The sequence below is a fragment of the Myodes glareolus genome, chromosome 18 (assembly GCF_982192425.1).
Source record: "Myodes glareolus chromosome 18, mMyoGla1.1, whole genome shotgun sequence".
In the NCBI taxonomy this organism is placed as follows: Eukaryota; Metazoa; Chordata; class Mammalia; order Rodentia; family Cricetidae; genus Myodes; species Myodes glareolus.
Window position 1 is genome coordinate 34,524,584 of NC_142043.1, and position 21,533 is coordinate 34,546,116.

The 21,533-nt window shown below is 43.1% G+C and overlaps 1 protein-coding gene across 2 annotated transcripts in view; it reads right to left on the reverse strand.

The window, feature by feature from the left end:
• Positions 1-3,104: 3,104 nt before the first annotated feature.
• The window catches only part of Uggt1 (UDP-glucose glycoprotein glucosyltransferase 1), a 128,151-nt gene continuing 109,722 nt past the window's right edge, over positions 3,105-21,533 (reverse strand). For both annotated transcript variants that reach the window (XM_048430379.3, XM_048430378.3), the window contains 5 exons: positions 20,727-20,887; positions 19,044-19,158; positions 10,133-10,249; positions 9,597-9,750; positions 3,105-7,377 (listed from right to left, as the gene is read on the reverse strand). In XM_048430379.3, the coding sequence (XP_048286336.3) occupies positions 7,352-7,377; positions 9,597-9,750; positions 10,133-10,249; positions 19,044-19,158; positions 20,727-20,887 (573 nt within the window). In that variant the 3' untranslated portion in view covers positions 3,105-7,351. The remainder of the gene's footprint in view (positions 7,378-9,596; positions 9,751-10,132; positions 10,250-19,043; positions 19,159-20,726; positions 20,888-21,533) is intronic.

Below are 21,533 nucleotides of genomic sequence, written 5' to 3' on the forward strand. Positions count from 1 at the left end.
CCCACAGGGTAAGAACAGTTGCTCTAGGCCCAGAGTATGAACCCAAAGAGGGAGGTGGCTGAGGGGTGACCGTGACCCTAACAGGTCACACCAGAGGACAGACCTCTAGTCGGAGTTTCACATCTGTATCAAGGAGGCATTAAAAAGAAAAACTATCACTAGGCCTACTGACCTGAGTTCAAGTCCCGAGAGGAAAACCAACTCCTCTACGGTATTCTCAAAGCTCCACACGTGATGAACCTAGTGTTCCTGAGGGCATCACCTCTGCTTGCTGCCGTCTTCGACACACAACAAAAATACACCACACATGGGACACACTGAACAGACAATGAACACTGCCTAGGACACCTAACAGTCTGACTACAGAAAATACACACTTTAAATATTTTTCTACCACTATTTCGCAGCATGTATCAAATCAATCCATCTTTGTATTGTATTAAATGTTTGATTTTTTTAATTAAAAAATTTAAATTTTTTTAACATTTTCCAGCTTGGGCTGGAGAAATGGCTCAGCGATTAAAAACACCGCCACAGCCTCCTCTTACAGAGGATCCAGCACCAATATCAGGTGGCTTGTAGCTGCTTGTAACTCCAGTGCCAGGGGATCTGGCGGTGCCTGCACACACACATAGCACACATAAACTCCCATGGGCACACAACACACACATATGTGTAAGTTTAAAAATCATCAGACGCTAGATGATGGTGGAGCACCCCTTTAATCCCAGCATTTGGGAGGCAGAGGCAGGCGGGTCTCACAAGTTCGAGGCCAGCCTGGTCTACAAAGCAAGTTGGAGGACAGCCAGGGCTGCCTCAGCAAAAAAAAGAAAAAAAATAAGAAAAACCACCACCAACCAAAAAAAAAAAAAAAATCATTAGACGACGGGGTTTGGGAAATGGCTTGGTAACTAAAGTGCTTGCTGCAAAAGGCAACCTAAGTCCAGATCTCTAAAAGCCACACTATAAAAAAGTGAGATGTCAAAGGGCAGCCATTTGCCCAGAACTTACAGGGAAATGGGAGATGGAGGTGTGAGAATGTGCAGGAGCTCAATCAAGTTAGCTGGGCATGCGCAGTGGGAAGTGGGAAGCCAATCACGGACTTCCATGTGGGCACGAGGCATCTCTTTCTCTCTCACACACACACGCCACAATCATTAGAACAGAATTGCCAGCAGTTTCTGAAATGGCTCCGACATTTGCACTATGCATTTATGCAAACTGAACGTTGAAGATTACCTGTGTCCCACAGCACCAAACATGTAGCCAAGATCTAACTAGATAAACTAGCACATCCACTTCATCAGTACATAACTTAAAGAAATGGTGCGGTGGTTTGGACAAATGTTGGGAGATGCCAGAGCTGTGAAACAGCTGTCAAAATGGGCGGCACGCAGGAAGTGGAACCAGCCCACGAGATAGATGGATGCTACAGGCAGCAAGGCCCAAGGGGAGCAGTCGCCGGAGGGGAGCAGTTGACCTAGGATACTGAAGTAGAGAACTGAGTTTCCCTTATGGGTTAAAGCATCACTTTTTTGGTTCAGTATTTTCTCACTGTGCTCTGATTTCTCCCTTTTAGAACAGTATATTCTGAACCACTGTATGTTGGAAGTTTGGAACCTGCCTTTAGATCTAATGGAGGGTTACACATTGCTTGAGTCTAAGAGACTTGCAAACAGTGTTGAGACTGTTGAAAGTCTATGGGGACTTTTGAACTGCAGCATGTGGCGGCTGAAATGAGGTATCCCCCATCATCACTTGGTCTCTAGTTGCTGATGCCGTCTGGGGCGCCTCAGGATGTGTGGTCTTGTGAGAGGAAGGGTAACTGAAGGCATGTGACCATTTCTGGTTCTTGCTCTTTGTTTCTTGTTTGCAGTTAAAGACCTGAGCCCTCAGCTTCCGCTCCAGCCTGAACCATTAGGCCAAACAAATCTTTCCTTTTATAAGTGGCCTCTGTCATGGTGTCCCAGCGCAGCAATAGAAAAGAAACTAAGAAAATTATAAAATTGCATGTATACCACACAATGTTTTGAAATAATATATATAATCTGTTATCAATAAATGTCTGGTGTATGTACCTATTTTGACTATTCAGGGACACATGAATATTGCTCAGGCAAAAGGAGTCTAGAATGAAAAACATTTGGAAATCTCGGAGCTCGAGGTGAGTTAGGTTAATGGGACTTCCAGCTAGAAGAACCGACAGCTATCACATACTGTGGTGATAATCATCAATATAGTTGTATTTCAAATCTTCACACTGTGAACCTTGAGTACACATATATTTAGAAATTAAAATTTTAGGCTAAAAATATAAATGTAGGACACATTAACAGTACTAAGGAATCAACAAGGAAAGTCTAAGAGGCCGGTTCCTAACCTAGGTATTGCTAACTAGCTTACCTGGTGAGTTCCAGAAACAGAAAATGAAGACTCCTGAGGAATAGAAGGTGAGGGTGTCCTTACACACCCCCACACACTCCAGAACACCCCCCTCCAACAAAATCCATGTCAATCTGAGCCCAGTTCAAGGTCTGGAACTGTCCTGGTCCCAGATCAGTCCCAGACCTGGCCAGATCGACGAGATGCACACGGACTCCCTCAAGGTCCTTCACCAACACAGGGAAGCAGCCACTTCTGTGCCGGCCTTCTATTTAAGCACTGTTTCACCGGCCACCAAATCCCTCCCCATCTTGACTGCCATCTCAGTAAGAACACTTCACACACCAGTCTGAAGGGTGCACCGATTTCAGAGGGGCAGGATGTGTTCAGCTTCTCTCCTGCCCCAGAGTGGCTCAGAGAACGGGCAGGGGGCAGAACCACATGCCTCCTGAGGAACTCAATGGGGAGGTCTGCCAGAGGCTTCGCCCCTCTGCCTCTCATGGCCCACACTGCCAGGGCTGTTTGCCATCCGGGCTCTATTGGGGGCATGACCCGAGGCTGGGGGCCTGGCTGCTGGCCCAAGATCTGAAGGACTAGCTATGGCCACACCATCAGGGTTTGTGAGTTCTCAAGGCGAAGGGTTAGACTGTTCTCTACCAATCTACTCTTCACGCACCCCCCACGCATGCACTCACGCAGCTAAATGACCAACCAGACAGCTGTAAAGAAGAGAGGAGGAGTTTATTGTGTTGAGCAGAGCTTACTCTCATGATAAACCAGCATCCTTTGGACTGAGACATTCACAGACATTAACCTCATACCAAGTGAGGTGTGGGTTTGAGTGGAAGGTTGGACATGGTTTCTTTAAACACCCTAAGTTTTGTCTCCATTTGTCCTTTTTTGATTGGAAAACAGAGTGCTTGGGAGTCTTTTGTTCCAAACTGCCAACCTTAGGTTAGTGTGGTTTGCATCTGGTTAAAGGAATGGTGCCCATTTCTCTCCTGAGCTCAATGGGGACGTAAGGCAGTGCAGAAAGCACGGGCGGGAAGAGACCACGGCTCCAAGCCCTACTCATGAGTCACAGACCCTCCACGTTGCGAGGGACCCAGGACACTCAGGAGAGGTCTCCTGCTTTCCTTCCCCAAGTTCATGGACTTCCTCGGAGCATGTTGGTGCTTGGCGCTGACTCTCACCTGCTGCTATGAACTGTCAGCACTCACTGGCACCATGGGAAGGAGAGTCTCTGCCCAATTCACTGACTCACCATTGCTATTTAACACAGAAGGGCTCTTCCTGTTACTACATGGACAGACAGACACCAGCGATGGGGGAAGAGATGGGAAATTTCATTAACTTCCTGAGTGACAGTGTTTAATGTGCTTGGACTTGATCTGGCATGTGAAAGTCCTCATTAAGACTTTCCTCGTTACCTTAAGGCAGAGAAAACAGGAGCTCGTGACTTCCAAAAACAAAAGTGCTACCTTCCTAAACAAGAAATATGATGAGCCATCTGACCAACTCTGGTTGTCACACAACATCCCCAGAAAGTCAAGTACCCAATAATTCACTAAGAAGACGGAGCCCTGAAGTCACATTTAGGATTCGTGCATAGACCACACTCCACATCACCAAGACATTTCTCATTCGACAGCCTTCCATGAGATCTATCCAGCAAAGTGGATCAGAGCGCCCTTCCAACTCCTCAGGTAAATAATTTCTTTTAATCATGCAGGTCTAAGAACAATTTTAGAAAAAGATTTAGTCATGGAGGAGATAGGGACAAGAGGAGCGACTTCATACTCCTGACCATGTGAGAGTTCTAAATCTCACATTTAGATTAGACACAGACAACTGTGTCTGACAGTTCTAAATCAGGCCAGTCACGTTGACTTTCTGTTTTTCTCTTCCTTATCTCTGGGCTCTTGGACTCAGCCTGAAACCAGATGACACACATCAGGCAGAGTCTCAAGAAGGTTCAGAACACAGTTTCAAGTAGTGTCAGGAAACATGGAGCCTGCTTCTGGCCAGACACAATGCACAATGCATGGGTGCCTGGAGACAAGCATGCTCATCAGAAAGGCAGCTTCCGCCAGACTAACAATGTCAACATCTTATGAAACCAATACACCACCACTCTCAACTTGACTAAACCCAGGAGCTGGAGAGCTGTGCTCTGACGGTCTGGGATGCCAATCAAGTGCCACTTTCTGCAGAACACAGAGACTGACTAGCACTGGCACGTGTAATTCTGACGAATCACAGTTCACCCTACCCTACTGATTCAGAAAGCAAACTTTCTACTACTATATGACAAGAGGTCAAAAAAAACTATATATGCGTATGCCAAAAACAACAGTGAACTTTCCAGAAGCTTGGACAATCCATATGATCCGTTATCTCCTGCTTCTTGGAAACTATTTCACCTTTCTTTCCAGTCACAGTCTGCTTTTCCATAGAGCTATCAGATGAGACAAACATGGACACCTTCCCTGGGGCACTTAATGGCAGCATCACTTCTAGGGCATTTGCTTAATTTGTTGAGATGAAGCTGGAAGCAAGGAAGAAGCTGGCAAAGGAGGGGCCTGGCCAACTTTAGAAGCAAGCTGGGTCTGGCGTATCCAGCATCAACTAGTATGACTTATGTCAGGGTGGCGACCCATGAGGAACCACAGAGAACGCATAAACGACTTGGTAAAAAGGAAACTGGCCACTAGGGCCAACATTAAAAAGCACATCCCTGTGACCTGATTATTTCCTGCTTATCACAGGCTCCCGGTACACGGGGAACACTGTGTTTATGCCTCCAGTTGAGGACAGCATAGTGGCATCCCTGAAAACTTAATACAATGTGGACACAAAGGCTGAACAACGGTTGGCTCTAAGTTAACTTCTGGATTTAAAAATGGGGGAAAATTAATTACTTGATATGTGTGGTGAAATTCTTATTTTAAAGTTCATGTTGTAATATACAGTGTGTTGATGCCATGTGCTAGCTAAGAAGTTGGCTACAGAACATGTTTATCTCAAAGTGTCCTCCAAGGCCCTTTGTCTGGGGATGTGAGGCCCCCTCTAACTTCATGACAAAACAGTTCAATAGTCCAAGAGTCAAACATGACATCCTTGAACACAGCCGGGAAGTAATTCATTCCCAGACACCTTTCCAAGGGCAGAGAACTCAGCCACTTCCTAGCCCGCTGTCTACGCGCCTGCAGCAGGAAGGGAGGCTGCAAGCTCAGCTGGTTTCTGCAGGGTGTTGTGAGCACCAAATCTGATGATGGTGTTTTTAATTTTGCTATTTGTTCTTTCACTTGTAACCTTACCTGAGGGAACACTCTGCTCTGCCCAGGACACTCACTGAGGAACTCCAGGGGCTGAGTTAAGTAAGGAGTTTCTGTTGGCTGTGTGAGCTCCTGATAGATGATGCTTTGCGGTCTCTCTCTATTTATTACTTAATAACGGCCCATTCAACCCAACTATGGCTACTGTCGATCATTCCTCCTTGGAAACACACGTATTACCTAGCTTAGGTGGGCAAAGACTTCTCCTGTGTACGCACACTTCATATCCACTCTTTCTGAGGGGGTGGGGTGCAGTGCTGGGATGGAACACAGGGCCTTGAGCTTGCTAGACAAGCACTTTGTCTGCCACTGAGCCACACCCCAGCTCCCTTCTTGTTTTTAAAAGGCAGGTTAAAGAGGAAGAATAGCCCCTGTGAGCTGGAAGGCAGGTCAGTACCCAGAAACCCTCTCTGCTGCAGATCCCTGACTCCTGGGCAGAGATGACACCAGACACCTCCACAGCCAGGGTAACACTGTGTCCCCGGCTCCACAGCCCAGGCTGCTCCTGCCCTCGTGAGGTTGGGCTGTGGCTGTGGACATACAAACAGCAATGACGGGTGCTGCTTCACACAGCAGCAGCTACCTTAGAACTGTACCGGGCCTTGGACGCATCTCCAAAGCTAAAGGCAATCACAGAGTCAAAATGAAAGGGAAACAGACAGAGTATAGGAAACTGAGTTCCAGAGACAGTCATTCCTCGTCATAGGTCTCAGAGCAGAGAGAAAGGAAAGTCCAAAGCCAGTCTCCTGGGTCTGAGAGAAAACTATGGTGGCCATCCAGACGGAGGCTGAGTACACTGAGATGGGTCACTGAGGGACTCAGCATGCCTGTGCCCAGCCAGGAAACTGACAACCGACAGTTTTTTAGAAAGTAGGAAGAAAAAGCAAACATTTTCATAAATATAAAAATCGTTTACAAAACAATTATGTAGAAAGTTCACTGGGAATAAAGCTTCCTTTAAAGTCAGCCACAGCAGACTGAAAGAGAATGGCCAATTTTTTTGTCTTCTTCCTTTGATCACCACAAAACTTCCCCCTGCCTGTCGTCTCCACAACCCTCATCCAAACAGCCCCAGTTCTCCTCAAAACTGGTTTCTTAGCAACTGAGCCAACCCTGAAGACACATGATTATCGGTCGGGCTCAATTAAACAATGAGCCTAATGCCTGGGAAGAGAATGTGGGGCACGAGATGGGAGAAGCATGTTGGCATAGACCTTGAGGCATCTGCCGGCCTGACCTGGTGCAGGGTGGGCATCTGCAGGGCAGCAAGGGCTGCAGGTAAACTGAGGTAAGGAAGAACATGGTGGCTTCTCTGGCCAGCTTCCAAGCCAGTGCAGCAATGTGTGCTCTTGGACGTGGGCACAAAGGACTCAGCTTCCTTCAGCTGCTGCCACCACTTCTCCCTCTGGTGTGAAGAGAGTCCCAGAAGGTCAGCCACTTGTCTTCCTCTGAGGTACAAATCCAACAGAGCCTTAGCCCCAAAGATCCAGCACCCACTAGGGTGCAGTAGTCTAAATCAATATGTGGGACACCTGCCCAGTCAGTTCTTCAGCAGTTGTATCGACAGATCAGAAAAAACCATTTAGTATAAAAACTGTCAGACGGTGGGATTTCCCATCTTCCTCCAGAGATCATAATTCTTCATGTTTCTCAGGTTCTATGGAAAAGAACAAGAGAACATAAGACTCACGCCATAAACACAGCATGAGCACTGTCCACAGCACACCCCACGAAGCTCTCAGATGGAGTTAGAGGAGCCTGGGGTTTGGCATTTTTGTATTAAAGTTTGAAAGCAAACATAAGGGAAAGGACACATTTTCAGTTTTAGGAATAGCTGACTCGCACTGCGGCTACATTGCTTTCACAAGGGCAGTACTGGCTCCCAGCCAACATTTGTTCTGTGTGCCAGGGTAACTGTTTTCTTTGATCCTTAAACATTTAATGTTACTAATTGATATGGAACAGTAAAGTAAGCTTCTTCATATGTATTGTCTTTGCCTTGCATTGAGTTATTTAAGATGCGCTCTCACCAGAGGAGCTGCTGAAGGAGGAAGCATTTTCTTTCATATGTTCCTATTTATAACCATTATTGTGTGCACACGCCATGGTGCATACGTGTGGGTCAGAGGAGGACTGTGTAGAGTTGGTTCTCTCCTCCACTTTACATGGGTTCTGGGATCAGACTCAGGTCATCACTAGGTTGGGCAGCAGGCACCTTGCCCGCTGAGCACAGTGGTGCAGGATCTCAGAGGCTCCCGGTAACAGACTCACTGCTTTGGAGCAAGGGCTTTCCAGACCCACAGCTTCAGCAAGGCTCATTCCCCAGTCTCACCACTGTCTCCTCTATGTGTGGCATTATCAGTACATCAATATTTTTGATATAGCATTACTAATGGTCGCTCTAACTTGATTTCTGCCTCCTTATTCCTATGTGGCTTTTCTTTTGAGTAGTTTGTTCATATTCTTTGTCCATTTATCTACAGATAAATTTCACAACGAATATTTTTTTAAATGTATTTTTCATTTTTTATGTGTATGGGTGTTTTGTTTGCATATATATCTGTATATCACATGCACGCTGAGCCCATAAAGGCCAGAAGAGGGCATCAGACACACCCAGAACTGAAATTACTGTCGGTGCTTTTAACCATCTCCCGCCCCAAATCTGAGTTGTTTTTATGGTGACTGGGTGACTGTGTAGCCTTCTAGCTAGGACTCTTACTACCCTGAGTCTCCAGAATGGACTGCCAAGTCACTCAGGACCCAAGCTCTGTATTTGCTCTTGGGATAACTTTAAAGGAGGAGAAATATTAAAATCCAGAGCTCAATTTATTCATTGTTTTTGTACACTGGTCTCAAACTTACTGTGTAGCTGAAAAGTGAGTTTTACTCTTGATCGTCTCACTTCTTAGCTTTGGATTAATTATTAACACTTGTATGGATGGCCAAAGTATTAAGCATTTATTGTAAGTTTTTGTGGCTTCAAAAACAAAACACTTAATTTGACTGGTAAAAATACGAAAGTATTTTGCACAGAGATCCATGTCTGTCCTTGGAAGTGCTAGGAATGGAACCCAAGGTCTTGCACACACTAGGTAAGTGTTCTAACACTGAGTCACACATCCGGCCTTCAGAAAGACACGTCTTACCTCAGACATTATGCTCTTTCAGCTTGCTGCTATAAAATAACACTGTATGTGTGTTTGGTTTTCTAACTTTGTTTCTGTTGTTTGAGACAGGATCTCACTACATTTCCTTGACTGGCCTGGACTCACTATATAATCAAGCTGACCTCAAACCCAGAGATCCACCTGTCTGTTTCTAAAGTGCTGAGACTAAAGGTGTGTGCTGCCACGCCCGGTGATGTGTCTCCCTCTAAATAAGTAAACATATTATGAAGTTGTAATAAAATGATATGGAATAAAGTAAAAAAATTGAAGTAAAGAAGACATAACTTTTTTTATTTTCAGCTTAAATACAAACACTCCATTCTCACTCCAATGCTTGTTTTACACTATTCTCTTTCAAACGAATATATCTTTTGTCCTGATCTAAATTTATTCACTCTCTAGTACCTTGGCAGATTTAATGAAAACAACATACACTTTTTAAAAAAAGAATTTTAGAAAGCATCTCTTCTTCCTTCACCAAAATAAGAAAGTGTATGTGTGTAACTGTGTGTGTTGGGTAGAGGACTGCAAAACTTCACTGAAAGCACTCTTTAGAGGGCTGGCCAAAGGAACAAAATGAAAAGCAGAACTTAGCTGAGGTGAGACTAAGAGAAAAGTAGCTCTCTCCCCTTATGTCACGATTCTGCTGTCTTCCCAACAAACCAGAGACAAAGAAGCACTTACCCAAAGCCAGGCTCACACTCACCTTTCTGTGTCTTCTCTACATGCAGGGTCCCCATCTTCTTCTCCTTTTGGAAGAGGTTCTGCAGCTGCTTGATCTCCTGATCATAGTCCTGCCACTCGGGAACGATTCGCACAGCAGCCTCCAGTTTGGGTTCTTTAGTCATGGGATTATTACACTGAAAACACAAGGAACACACCTCAGTGAGCTCAAGAAAAGGCACGCTGTACAGAATGCAAAGGGGTCTCCCGTGGGCATGGGTGAGACTGAGGAAGAAGATCAGGACTTCAGGGTTAGCCAAGATTATACAGTAAGAAACTCTCAAAGCCAAAGGGAGCAAAGGTCACAGGCACAGATGTGCAATGGAGGGCAAGCAGTGACTCAGCAGAAGATGGTCTGCCCTCTGTGTGGGGATCTAGCTTCCTGAGGAAAGCAAAGAACCCGGCTGAAACAACCAAGACCTGCTTTGCAGCTTCAACCACAACTCAGAGAGCTAGCTTGAAGCAGCATCAGCAGCCGCTCAGGCACAGTCGTGGTCCAGAGCAGGGAAGGCAGCTCACCAGGTCGATGGTCTTAGCCCTCTTCTTAGATGCGTCATCACACCACGTCTCACACCAAAGCCATTCTTGAGGGAGGGATTTGATTGGCACCTGATGGATCATGTTATTGGGCAAATCCTGTTTGGTAAAGAAAGTAAAACACAAAGATCTAAAACTCAGAAATTTAAATAAGCAACCAAAAAAAAAAACTGTTAGCTTAAAATTCAGCTAGATGGCTGGAGAGATGGCTCAGCATTTAGGAGTATACTGTTCTTTCAGAGGATTGGAGTTCAGTTCCCAGCACCCAAGGTGGGCAACTCACAACCAGTAACTCCAGTTCCAAGGGATCTGATGCCCTTTTCTAGCTTCTGCAGCCACCTACACACATATGCACATACCCACACACAGATTCGCACACACATAATTAAAAGTAAAAAACAAAAACAAACAATAATTTCACCTCAACTAGGGGCCCACGGATGGGACTACAAAGTTAAAGCATTAGCAGCTCTTACAGAGGACCCAGGTTGTTCCCCACCAATGGTATGGCAGCTCACAACCATCTGTATCTCCAGATCTGATGCCCTCTATGGCTGCCTTCAGTACTAGGCACACACATGGTGCATATACACACAGGCAGGCCAACACGTATACATATAAAAAACAAACACAAACAAAGTTCAAATACATTTTCCTGTATAAAGGTAATTTTTTCAGTTACTTTTTTATTTTTTTCTGTGATAAGCACATTTTTTTTTATTTATTAAAAATGTCCACCTCCTCCCTGCCTCCCTTTTCCCTCCCCCTCCCCACCTTCCCCTCCCTCTCCAAGCCTAAGAGCAGTCAGGGTTCCCTGCCCCGTGGGAAGTCCAAGGTCCCCCCCTCCATCCAGGTCTATAAAGGTGAGCATCCAAACAAACCAGGCTTCCACAAAGCCAGTCCATGCAGTAGAATCAAAACCCAGTGCCATTGTCCTTGGTTTCTCAGTCAGCCTTCATTGCCAGTCACATTCAGAGTGTCCAGTTTGATCACATGCTCCATCACTCCCAGTCCAGCTGGCCTTGGTGAGCTCCCATTAGATCAGTCCCACCGTCTCAGTGGGTGGACGCACCTCTCGTGGTCCTGACTTCCTTGCTCATGTTCTCCCTCCTTCTGCTCCTCATTTGGATAAAGGTAATTTTTTTTTTAAATCCCATTCTTTTGTTTTTGTTGAGACAGTGTCTCACTCTTGCCCAGGCTGGCTTGGAACTTGTGAAGTCCTCCTGCCTGGCCTCTCAAGCTGGCATTACAGCTGCGAGCCACCATGCCTGGCCTCTGTTCACTTCTAAAGTTCAACTAGTTTATAATTTTCCAGAAAAGAATCTGTGACTCTCCCGTCTGAACCCTGTTCCCCAATGTAGGAGCCCATATGTCCCCCATAATAAAATGCTCCATTATCCTAACGCACTGAGAAAAATCTAACATATCAATGAAATAAAAAGCACAGAATGACTGTGAAGCTTGTAAAGAAAGATGTAGTGCGGCCAGCTGAGCGCAGTAACACAACTGCACTCTAGCACTCTGGAGGCAAAGGCACGAGATCAGAGGCTCTGAGTTCCATGCGCCCTGGCTATGTGGGGTCCTGACTTCAAACCACACAAGTCAGACTAAATAGTATGTTCCAAGCAACAATCACTTGTACTCTAGCGTTTAATGAGATAAATGATTCCTATGGTGGTCTGAAAAAGAATAGGTTCGTAGATTTGAATACTTCATCCCCATTTGGTGGAACTGTTCCCACCAACCATATGGCAGTTCACAACCATCTATATTGAGAAGGATTAGGAAGTGTGGCCTTGCTGGAGAGGTTGTTCCCAGGGCAGGTTTTGAGGATTCAAAAGACACCATTCCCAGTTTCTCTCTTTCTCCACTTGCAATCAAGATGTGAGTTCTCAGCTGTTCCTGCTACCATGGTTCTTGCCCTGTCATCAGACTAACCCTCTGGAAATGTAGGCCTAATTAAACACTTTATCAATTGCCTTGGTCATGGTGCAACAATAAAACCCAATAAACTTAAATTATCAAATATCAATCTTGATGCATCTGAGTTTAGTTTTAGACATTGCTGACCTGGAACTACTGCAATATAAAGAACAGAGTGTCCATCTAACTTTATATTCTGCGGGAAAACAAATTCTACCTCTAGTACTGGCAGACAAGGTAAATGAGACTAACTTGAATCCCAAAGACAACTGAGAAGCTGAATGATGTCATGAAAGACACATACTTGAGGCTAGGAGTGTGGCTCAGAGAAGTGTGTATTCTGTGTAAATGAGGCCCAGTTCAATCACTATTACCACCACCACCAAAAACAAATGAAAAACACATACATTTTAACCCTTTGCATAGATTATGGCTTCCAATTTAGTGTTTTTATGAGATTCCTGAATGTGTAAATGAGTCTCTAATTCTTGTGCCTTTTCTTGTGCTCTTTTGCTTCTGCTTCTTTGCTTTGCCCAATTTCAATGTCTTTTTTATCTTTTAATTTTATTATTATCTCTTAGAAGCCTGCTTATTTTCTAATGGGAGACAGGAAGTCAGCGAATCCAGATGTGAGGGGAAGTAAGGGGGAACTGGAAGGAGTAGAGGGATTGGAAACTGTAATCAGGAGATACTACATGAGGAAAACATAATCTATTTTCAATAAAGAAAAAAAAACAGCTGAGAGAAAACATGAACAAAAAATGACAAAAGCATGAGACCCACAGCAGCTGCATAGATGAGAGTTGACAGGTGGCACAGAGATGTTAAAGTCAAGATAGTCAACTCTACATAAGACTATGCTAAAAAATAAAGGATAGGGAATTTCAGCAAAGAACTGAAAACAAAAAAATATTAACATGGGGGGAAAAAAATCAAAATATCTTTTTTTTTTTTTTTTGGTTTTTCGAGACAGGGTTTCTCTGTGTATCTCTAGCTGTCCTGGAACTCACTCTGTAGACCAGGCTGGCCTTAAACTCAGAGATCCACCTGCCTCTGCCTCCCTGAGTGCTGGGATTAAAGGTATGTGCCACCACCGACCAGCTAAACCAAAACATCTTTATTAAAATCAAGAACAAACAGAAGGCTAAACAAATTAGACAGGAAATCCTAAGAACAAAGTACAAAAACTTAAAATGAAGGATTAAACGGAAGAGAGCACTGAGTACAGGCATGTGGCCGCGGGAGAACTCTGCAGGATACTGCTTAAAGACAGTCAGAGACGAATCCCAAAATAGGACAAAGTCACAAATTTTAAAGAAAAAACCCACAAACCCTGCTAAAAACAAGCAAGACCTAAATGAAGCCATAAGTACGCAGTAGAGGGTCTGTCAAAGCTCGCTACAGCAGCACACACCTGCACACTGAGCACACGGAAAGAAGCAGGAGTTCATCATCATGATATGCAGGCCAGCCTCAGTTACAATGTGAGAGACAGACCCTGCCTCAAAACAAAACGAAAAACAACCCACAACCAGACACCTGGCCACCTCATTGCAATACAAATCTTAAACATGGCAACTAATTTTAAAATAAAATCATCAGGGCAGCAGGTAACAGCTCAATCGGAAATCAGAAACCAAAAGACCATGATATAGAAACTGCATGAAAACTTCTAAAAGAAATAACTGTCAAGTTGCAAGTTCAAATTCACTGAATATCTACTTCAAGTATAGGAAATTGGGGTATAGTTCAGTGGCGGAAGGCTGCCTAGCAATATGAAGTCCTCCTGGGTTAAATCCACAGAATGATGCCCTATGCAAAAGAAATGAGCATAAATACTAAAGAATGAAGATGGACCCTTACCTTACACTATTTGCAAATAAACCAAACTGTAGCAAAGACCTTAAGCTGTAAAACTCTTAGAAGAAAGCACTGGGGAAATCCCTATGATATTGGATTTGAGTATGAACTTCAGGATATAACAGTAAAAGGCATAGGCAAAAAAAGAAAGGGGAAATCGGAGAAAATGTCAACCTCTTGCTTAGTAATGGATTAATATTCATAACATAAAAGAACTCTTGAAACTCAATAACAAATAACTCTAAAATGAGTGACTGGCTTTAACAGACCTTTCTCCACATATAACATACGAATGATCACACAGAAAGATAGCAACAACACTTGTCACTTCAGAAAAACCAAAACCAAAACCACAGTGAGAATCAAGCACGGAAGTCCAAGCCTGTAATCAAAAGACAAGGAAGACTGGACAGGAAGACCACAGAATTAGAGGCTAGCCCGGATCACAGACACCCCCTCCCCACAGTAAGACTCTCCTTCAAACCCATTAGGTCAACTATTGTTTAAATTTAGCGTGTGTGCTTGTGGACGTGCTTGTGTACGTATGTGGAGGTCAGAGGACAAATCTCACCACATGCGTTGTAGGGCTCAAGCTTGGGTTATCAGATGTGCTGACAAGCACCTTTACCCACTTTGCCATTTTGTTGACCCTGTTTTCTTTTTTTCAGAGAGAGCTATGCATCTAGCTCTGGCTGCAGTGACCCTCGTCTCTGCTTCTGGAGTTCTGGGGTCAGACTGCACCACCACACCTAGCCAGGACAACTTTTAAAAAATAAATTAGAGATGTAGATAGGGCTTGAGAGATGGCTCAGCAAGTGAAGGCACCTGCTGCCAAGCCTCACAACCTGAATGTGATCTCTGAAACCTGCATACTGGAAGAGAAAACAAATTCCTAAAAGTTGTCATCTGACTTCCACATGTGTGTTATGACATGAGTGTGAACCTAAGAATCTGGAGCAAATGGAGTCCTGTGCATAACTAATTGAAATGTAAAATAGTGTCACCATTGTGGAAAACAGTTTGGTGGTTCCTCAAAAAGTAAATATCGAGTTCTGCTATGATTTAGTAATTCTATTTCTTGGGATATATCTCAAAGAATTGAAAGCAAGAACTCACATACTTATATACCAATGTAAATAGCAATTGCATACATCCCTCAGTGTGGCAGTAAATCAAATATCCCTAGTAAGAACCAGTAACAAATGCTGCATGTGCGCTACAGTATTGTGCAGTCTTAACACAAGGGGAATTTTGACCTAAGTAAATAAGCTTTTATACAACAGTCAAAACATCAGGATGCTATGGTAAGTGAAATAAAACAAGCAAAGGGACAAACACTAGGATTCCTTTATGAGTTACAGGAAACAAATTCAGTGACAGAAAGTAGAAAGTAGGCAGTCAGTGAGATGGCACAGTGGATAAAGGTGCTAGTGAACTGAGTTTGCTCACCACAAACCACACAAGGGCAGAAGGAGAGAGCCAACACCACAAATTTGTCCACTGACTTCCACATGCATGCTCCCCAACCTCTAAGATCTTAAATAAGAAGAAGGAGGAGTATATTAGCTCCTTTTGTTGCTACAACCCGAGTGCTGGAGGAAGAGTCTGTCTCTCAGCCTCAAAGGATTCCGCTGATCGTAGGGAGAGCAACAGCCAGAGCAGCTCACGAGCTGTGGACCAGTTAGCACAGGTAGTGGACGCCAGTGTTCGATGCTGTCCAGCTCCCATGCAAAGGAACAGTGCCACTGACATTCAGGCTGGCCTCGTTCCGCTCAGTCAGTTCTCTCTGGAAATATTCTAGCAGGCTCAGAAAGGAATGCCTTACCAGCGTCCTCAGAGATTCTAAGTGCAGTCAAGAAGACAAAGACTGGCCAATCCAAGAGGAGGTGATAGTTCACTTAAGCGCTGTTCTTCCAGGATACCTGAGTTTGTTTCCCGGCACCCATGTCATACAGTTCACAATCACATGTACCCCAGCTTATCTGATGGCCTCCCTCTCAGGACACATGCACACATATGGCACACACTCAAACCTACATGAGAATAATAAAAATAAAATCTTTAAAATGTAACAATAAGACCCATACCAATCAAGAACAAGAACCCCAAAATATAGCAATTTAGACATTGTGGAATGGGCATGAAACAGACCAATGGTATAAATTAAAAAGTAGAGACAGGTCTATGTACAGTACATATGAATCCTACATTTTTATTTTCCTTTTTAGTACTGGGAACTGAATTAAGAATCTTGCTTATATTAGGTAAGCATTCTACCATTAAGCTATACTTTCTGGCCTTGACTAAGATGGTATAGTAGATCAATATATTCTGCTTATTTATTTATTTATTGACTTATTCATCTTGAGATATCTTTCTATATAGTCTTGACTGTCCTGAAGTTTCTATGTAAACCAGATTGGCCTCAAAGAGATCCTGCCTCTTCCTCCCAAGCCCTGAGATTAAAAGTGTGTGTTATCATACCTAGAATATTTGTCCTGTTTAAAGACAACTGGGTCAGGTATGGCAGCATACCCCACTTATGTATAAACAGAAAGATATCAATATCTAACATTGATTTAAAACTATCAAAACATATTCAAACTGTTTTGAGATCAGCAGTTGAGATACATGTCATAATCAAAAGATCATCACTGAAGTTAAATCATAATTCATCATCAGAAACCCTGGAGGACAAAGACTGTGGGGAAAGAGATTTAAGTGCTGACAAGAAAAGAAACTGTCCAGCAGGGCTTTTATGTATAACATAACTATTCACCAAAGCTGCAAGAAAACTTTAAAGGGAATCCTTCTGGCTAAAATGAAGCTAGATGGTAACTGGAATTCACATTTATTAACAGAGTTCATATGTATTTTCATAAAGAAAATATCAATGTTTCTGATTAAAAATTAGACAATGCAAAAAACATTTATAAATCTGTATTATTGGCATATAGTGAATAAAAATATAAACCACTAACAGTACAAACAAAAAAACAGAACAGGGAAATGGAGTTGGTTTTTATATATACACTACAGAAATTAGCTAGCATTCATTCAAACTGGATCATCATAAATTAAGATGTTAATGTTAATCATCAGTATGAAGACACACACACACACACACACACACACACACACACACAAACTCAAAAACATGCTGCAGTAGTCAAGAGTGGTAATGCACACCTTTAATCCCAGCACTCAGGAGGCAAAGGCAGGACAGATCTCTATGAGTTCTAGGCCAGTCTAGTCTACACAGTGAGTTCTAAGCCAGACAGTGCTACACAGTGAGATTCTGTCTCTAAAATAAACAATTATTTGATTTACACATATTTTATTTTATATACTGTGCATGTAGATAAATAGACAGATAACCTTAAACATATTCACATATACTATTAAAATGACATATTAGAAAAATATCTATTACAATGAGGAAGACAGTAAAAATGCAGGATTGAAGAAAGATATAATACAATGGTACAAGAGAATGAACAGGAAATATCAGGTATATATTCTGCCTCACTAACAATTACAGCAAACACAAATGGACTGACTTCTCCAATTAGAAGCTATAATGGAAACTCAGCTCACACCTTGAGTAAACAGACTGACCATTAAGTTTTGTTCAAAATATAAGCAATAGCATCTCTCACATTGTTGACGGGAGTACAAACTAGAATCACACTGGATTCTAGCAGCTGGAGAAGTGGCTCAGTGGTTAACAGTAGTGGCCGCTCTTCCAAAGAATCTGAGCTTGGTTCCCATCACCCATGCTGGGTGGCTCACAACTGCCTGTAACTTTAGCTCCAGGGATTCAACACTTTCTTCCAGCCTCTGAGCACTATACTCATGTGCAAATATCCACCTCCCCCATAATTTTAAAAGTTTTTTTAAATTATCTAGTAATGGTAGTAAAGGCACAAAGAACTGATAGCTAGTACTCCGCCTATAGTAATAAATAATGCATGTACAAGTGCTCACAGTGGCATTATTGATGTAGTGAAAAACTAAAAATATGCCAGGCTAGAGAAACACAAGCCTGCAGTGCATAACAAAACTAAAACAAAACAAAACAAAACAAAAACCCAAAAAACCCAAACAAACAAACCCATGAGTAGTAGGGATACATCTCCAAAACAGAGTAGAGGACAAGAGGCAAAACAAGCACACAGCCTAGGCAGGACCAAGGGCTCAGGAGTGAGTGGGCTGACTCCTGTCAAGGTCAGGGAGAAGGTAGCAGTGTGATGGCATAATGATGTACTCCTGAGTGAGGTCAGGTTATGGGCTTTGCTTTGTAGTGACTCCCTGATATACTTTATGATGTATATTTTAATGGGTGCTACATATCACAATAAACAACTAGAAATTTTTAAGAAAGGCAGGTGGATCTCATGACCGGTCTTGTCTACAACTCAAGCGATACCTAGTCTAACAACAACAAAAAAAAAAAAAAAAGAAAAGAAAAAGAAAAAAAAAAGGAAGGAAGGAAGGAAAGAGAGAGAAGAAAAAAAAGTAGAATTTTGTGGCTGGAGAGAAGCCTCAGGGGGTAAGAATACTGACTGCTCTTCCACAGCACCTAGCATGGCATCTATTACCCCAGTTCCCTGGGAACAGACTCCCTCTTCTGGACTCTGGGAGCATTGTACATATAGTGCATAAACACATACATGCAGGTAAAACATGCAAACATATAAAAAAAACAAAACAAAAAACAACAAGAAAAAAAATCAAACCCAAATAAAACAAACCAATAATTTTACTTCTGAAAATGCTATTCAGCAAACCTTCCTGAGAGTTTCTGACATGTGGGGCACGGGGCTAGGAAAAGTTTAATGCTATATTATATAAATTCTGATATATTTGACAGTCTCAGTCCTTTGGAAAACAGATATAAATCTGATCGATCTCTCCTCTGTCTCTCTCTGTCTCTCTGTCTCTCTGTCTCTCTCTCTCACACACACACACACACTTACTCACTTTCCATGAAGAAACTGTTCAGTTCCGAGAGAGTACTGAGACACAAACACTACTTCATTTTCTGACACACAGAGGCATGACTGCATGTATGTATGTATTGGCATGACTGTCAATAATAGTCACTTACTTGATCAAGATTGGAAAGACTGTTGGGATCTTGACTCAGACCTTGGTACTGTCCCCTGAGTCTGTCACCAGCAGCTATTTTCCTAAACTTCTTCAGATCCACGACATACAGTGCACTGAGCAGAGAAGAGACACTTGTTACAGGCACACCCCAGATTTATGTCAACCACAAACCAAACTGAATAATGGAAGCGGTCATGAGCCAGATGCTGCCAAGTGTGACTGAGAGGGTGAGGGGTGAGGCTGCAGAGGAACTGCACACTTCGGAGAGGATCGCCTCCTGCAGGCCAGGCTCTGCTGCAACAGCTCACCGCGGTCAGCTTTTTATTTGTTGTCTTACATGAAAATTCATTCCTGAGGCAAGATTTCTAGCGAACTCAGAAGATTTAGTAAAGAAAATCATTGAAACTGATAAATAACAACCCTGGCCAAAGCTATCCTGATGATCTCTTAAATGGGTGTGGGGGAGGAAGGCAGTGCTACAGTTCTCGCAGGCCAGGAAACTAAGTATAAAACTGAAATCACTATACTTCATCATCCATCTCTATATGTGTTCTTTTTAAAAAGGGTTTATTTAGGGAGTTGGAGACTTGACTCAGAGTGAAAAACACTGGCTGCTCTTCCAGAAAACTAGGTCTTGGTTCCCAGCATTCACACAGTGGCTCACAGCCACTTCTAACTCCAGTTTCAGGGGACTTGGTGGTATCTTCTGGCCTTCATGCAGGGAAAACATTCATACACACAAAATAAGCATATCTTTTCTTTTTCAAATTCATTTTATACATGTAGAGGTGTATGTATACATGTCTGTGTATCACATGAATGCAATACCTACAAGGTCAAAAGGCATCGGATGCCTTGAAACTACTTAGGCAGCAGTGTGCCACATGCGGGTGCTGGGAACTGACCCTTATCCCCATGGAAAGGCAGTCATTGCTCTTAATCTCTATGCTCTCTCTCCAGTCCTGTATTTTTCTTTTATGTATCCTTGCCTCCAAATCTTTCAAATTATACTTCTTCCAGAAGACATGAAATGACCATTAAAAATGAATAAATGCATATACTGGTTGTTGTTGATGGTGGGTTTTTTGTTTTGTTTTGTTTTGAGACAAGGTCTCACTTTGTAGCCCTGGCTGTCCTAAAACTCACTATGTAGACCAGGGTAGCCTCAAACACACACAGACACACAGAGATCTACCTGCCTTTGCCTCCCAAGTGCTGGGATTAAAAGCATGTGCCACCATGCTCAGCCCTAACACTGACCCAAGAGGATACTAATATGCTTGAAGTAGACAAAAAGAATGTATTTCATAGATCATGCATCAGGACACACTGTGTGAGAGGAAAACTATGAACAACGCACTGCAGAATATGCAGCTAAGCAAAGGAATAAAGTATATATAGGTATAAGAGCTATAACATGACATTCTTTTAAAAAGCTGAAATTATAATACAGTGTAAAGAGGAGAGTATATTTTGTAATAAAAAGGATATATATTCATAGAATATATGGAAAGATAGGATATAAGTAAGAGGGATTATCTGTTGAGGGGGACTGGAAAAAAGACAGATGGAAGAATTTTTCTCTTTAAGTCATATTAATATAATATCTATTCACTGATTCAATTCACAAAGTTAAGAAAAGAAAACCCAGACAACAATGGAGGGAATGCTCTTTCAGTACCTGATATGATACTTCCGTCCAGCCAAATGACTGGCCCAGTACCCTGACTTCCAGAACCGGTAGCCATCCATCTCTCTCCTGCTATCACAGAAAGGGGTGTAACCGTAAGGGGCACCATCCAAATTGAAATCCCTTAACTCTTTCAGGTCTGTCCGTACAATCTGCAGTAAAGAAAGTCAAAATACTTGTTAATTGACATACAGATAACTTTAAGGCATTTAAGGCATTTTAAGGCATTCCTTAAAGTAGACTATGTTACATTTAAGGCATTTTAAGGCATTCCTTAAAGTAGACTATGTTACACAAGGCAACAGACAGGGCAACTCAACACACAAGCTCTAGAATACAAGCCTGGATTCCTCCATTGTCACGCTTTAACCTGAAATGATCCTCACAGACTCCTGTTTTGAGCAGTTGGTCTGATGCTGGTGGGTGGTGCTATTTTGAAGACTGTGAAGCCTTTTGGGGGTTGGGCTTAGCTGATGGAAGTCTCTAGGGGCAGGCCTTTGAAGTCTGTAGCCTGGCCTTGTTCAAGCTTCTATTCTCTACCCTTGGTCTGCCGTCATGGGGACAAGCAGTCTCATCAGACATTCCTGTCCCCCTGGTCCATTACCCACTTTCCTTTCTCTACCACGACAGACAACACCCTCTGAGAATAGGAGCCAAGACAAACCTTTCCTCCCTTGAGCTGCTTCCGCTAGGTGTTTGGTCAGACAATGAGACAAGTTCTAATACAGAAAACTGATCCTGAGGCACACACCGAAGTGACAGAACCTGCCCAGTGGCTCGCAGGCCTTTTCAACCTGG